The sequence below is a fragment of the Pygoscelis adeliae genome, unplaced genomic scaffold, assembly GCF_000699105.1.
Source record: "Pygoscelis adeliae isolate BGI_AS28 unplaced genomic scaffold, ASM69910v1 Scaffold100, whole genome shotgun sequence".
In the NCBI taxonomy this organism is placed as follows: domain Eukaryota; kingdom Metazoa; phylum Chordata; class Aves; order Sphenisciformes; family Spheniscidae; genus Pygoscelis; species Pygoscelis adeliae.
The window spans coordinates 1,803,527-1,806,428 of NW_008824034.1; the positions used below are offsets into that span (position 1 = coordinate 1,803,527).

General features: G+C 38.1%; 1 protein-coding gene across 1 annotated transcript in view; it reads right to left on the reverse strand.

Annotated features, from left to right (window-relative positions):
- The window catches only part of MCTS1 (malignant T cell amplified sequence 1), a 12,307-nt gene that overhangs the window by 4,165 nt on the left and 5,240 nt on the right, over positions 1-2,902 (reverse strand). The window contains exons 4-6 of the mRNA XM_009331202.1: positions 2,280-2,432; positions 1,458-1,555; positions 222-355 (exon numbers count right to left, since the gene is read on the reverse strand). Coding sequence (XP_009329477.1) covers positions 222-355; positions 1,458-1,555; positions 2,280-2,432 — 385 coding nt within the window. The remainder of the gene's footprint in view (positions 1-221; positions 356-1,457; positions 1,556-2,279; positions 2,433-2,902) is intronic.

Below are 2,902 nucleotides of genomic sequence, written 5' to 3' on the forward strand. Positions count from 1 at the left end.
TACTTGGTTTGGAACATCACAGTAAGTAAAAAAAAAAATTAAGAACAATTTTAAGCTTGCCAAATAACATCTGAACCTCTGCAGCTCTTTTCAGATTACTAGTTATTCCATTAAATACCATTAAAATCCAAAGTAACTCAGATTATGATCAGCTGAGAACACAAGAACAGAAGTTTAACTCATCTCACAGCAAGCAGTAATTCATAGTTAAAGAAGGATACAACAACAGTATCAACGGCAGCAGGGTAAAGTTTTGCTCCAGGAGACGTCAGGCCAGGGCACATTATATTAGCTCCACTTAGTACAAATTTAATGGCGCCTTTATCAACCTGCTGATGTGGTAGAATAAATGGGTCTAGGAGGGGAAAAATACAGCATTACAATTAATACAGTAAGAGCACAACATGAATAACTCATTATCAAGTCAGTTTAGACAGAGCAATTAGATATATAGTGCGCTGCGAGGGTAGGAAGTTTGAGAAACAGTTACCGGAGCTCCTGCTGGGCTGCACTGTCCCGAAAGGACACAAGTACTGTTCTCCCAGACCACATCTTTTATCTGAGAACCAAGGGATAATCCAACACTAGGCCTATGCCTCCTGCATACTCATATACCCATATACTGACTAACCATTTTAACAAGTTTCCCCAACGAACACAATCACGCAAGTGCCCACATACGAAGAGGTCTTAAAACTAAGGGGTCTTAAATCCCTCAAATTACATGTATAACCTCTTACATGAAAAAGAAACAGTTTAACGTTAACAGGACAAAAAAGGCAAAGATGATGGACAAAATTCATGAAGGCTGTCAACCCTCCAAGCCATCCTTCAAGTGCATGCACCTTCTTGAAGTATTTCAAACGCTGAGATTTGACTGAATAACATTCTCAGGGACACCTACGCTCACCCAAGTCAGAGTAACACAATCAAACAGAACAACGAGAACAGCAAGAAAAATAATGCAAGAGAGTAAATTGTAAAAAGCGTGCAGCATAAATTCTGACAGGAGACAAGCATACACTACATCATTAAATTAATGATTAAAGAATATTTTTCTAGTAAGAACCTACAAGTATTTTGAAGGAAGCAAAAAGGGTTTAAAGGAAGACTTGAAAGAACAAAGATAGGGACTAACAACAGGAAATTTAGATCTCTGTCCTAGGGAAACCTCTCTCAAGATTTTTTGCAGAGCTTTGCACAATTTAATTCTTAGAAATCAAAGTTTAGATTGCTTAACATATAGCATTACAATAATTATGGGAAAAGCAATCCATGTAGGCACCTGAAATAGCAAAGCAATATAGTTGAGAAGGTGTACTATATCTTTAAGATCTATTCTGGAATATATACGTGCGTGTAAGTAGCAAGCTCTTTTTAATTCGGTTCTATGGAAGTCCCATGGAATCATGCGCTCACCCCTCTCTCCCCACCACTACCATCCTCAGGAAACTTACATTTGTGAAGCAACCTTAGCGTCGGGTAAAAAATCCCTTCTCTTTGTCTGAAGAACAGCAACTCCCCATTCACAGTGAGGATTTCTATATGTTCATGACTGCAAGATTAAAAAAATATATATTCCAACAGCTACTTAACCCTTTTATAATTTAAATGAAATATTTCACTTCACAGAGTCTGATCTATCTTGGCATCTGAGAATTAAGACAGTCAATTAGCAAGAAAATTTAAAACTATTATCTTTTTTTATGGCTTGTTCTTCAACAGTGGCCTCCTGCACACTTCCTTCCCCTTTAAAAAAAAGAAAGAAAAAAAGAAAATATCTACAAACATCCAGCTGTTCACAAACTGCATTTCTTTGGGTTTTTTAAATGCAATACAAAGACTGGACAAGGAGAAGGAATCAGCAAAAATATACTACCTTCTATTTAAAAAAAAAAAAAAATAATCCAAATAATATATGGAAGCCCAAAAATAGTAAAAAAATGCTACTGGAAGCTATCCAAACAAGTTTGAGCTTCCATATCCATAAAGCTGAACGCTTCCCTTCAACAACAGGCTGACCCCTGGAGAGTTCCCCAATATGTTGCACATTCACTACTAGGCAGCTTTTTTTTTCCCTCAAACATCCTACTAGCACGCCTTCATGAGCGTGATGAGCACATGCAAACCTTCTGGTTTGGCCATAACACAGACTATTATTTATTAAGAAAGTATAGAAGCTTTTCAAAAACACTAGGTTCATCTACTATACAAAATAAACATATACAGGAAGCGATCCTATCACCTTGGAAGCAAAGGTTAAGTGAAAAGGAACTTACCATCTTACTATTTTGACTGGGTCTTTCTTTGGCATAATTTGGTTTAACCATGGTTCAATAACAGGAAACTGGTCTATCAGCTGATTCTTAATACCTTTAATGACTGAAGTTTTCAGCTGGATGCAGTTTGAGACATTCTCCTTCTCATCAAATCTGTCAAGTGAGTGAAAGTATTTCAGAAATGCACAATTTGCTGCCCCAAGGATGCCATATCTCAGCAGCGTTCTTCAGAAATGTGTATACAGTCTCTGTAACACCTTAGCAGTACCGCATCTGTCCAGCTCTCAAATCCAGGGTTTCACGAGGCTTAAATTTGTCCCCTGGGAACACTGGGCTGGGGGAAGGCAGGAAGGTTCCCACTAGTAGGCTTTGTCCCTAAACTTTGCGTACATCCATGAAACGTGGTTTTAGTCTCACAAACACACCTTGGCACACAGCGTTATTTCATCTAACTTGCAGAGTAGACGCTGCTGGTAAAATTAACACCTATGGCCCTGTTCAGATGTATTTATAAGAGTCCTTCACCTTTACCACAGACGTACGAACTGCGCTTCGTACTACCCCAAAGTTCAGACAAGTTAATGACTCAGCTTACTTTTCAGGTTTTTTTCTTTTAACAAGCA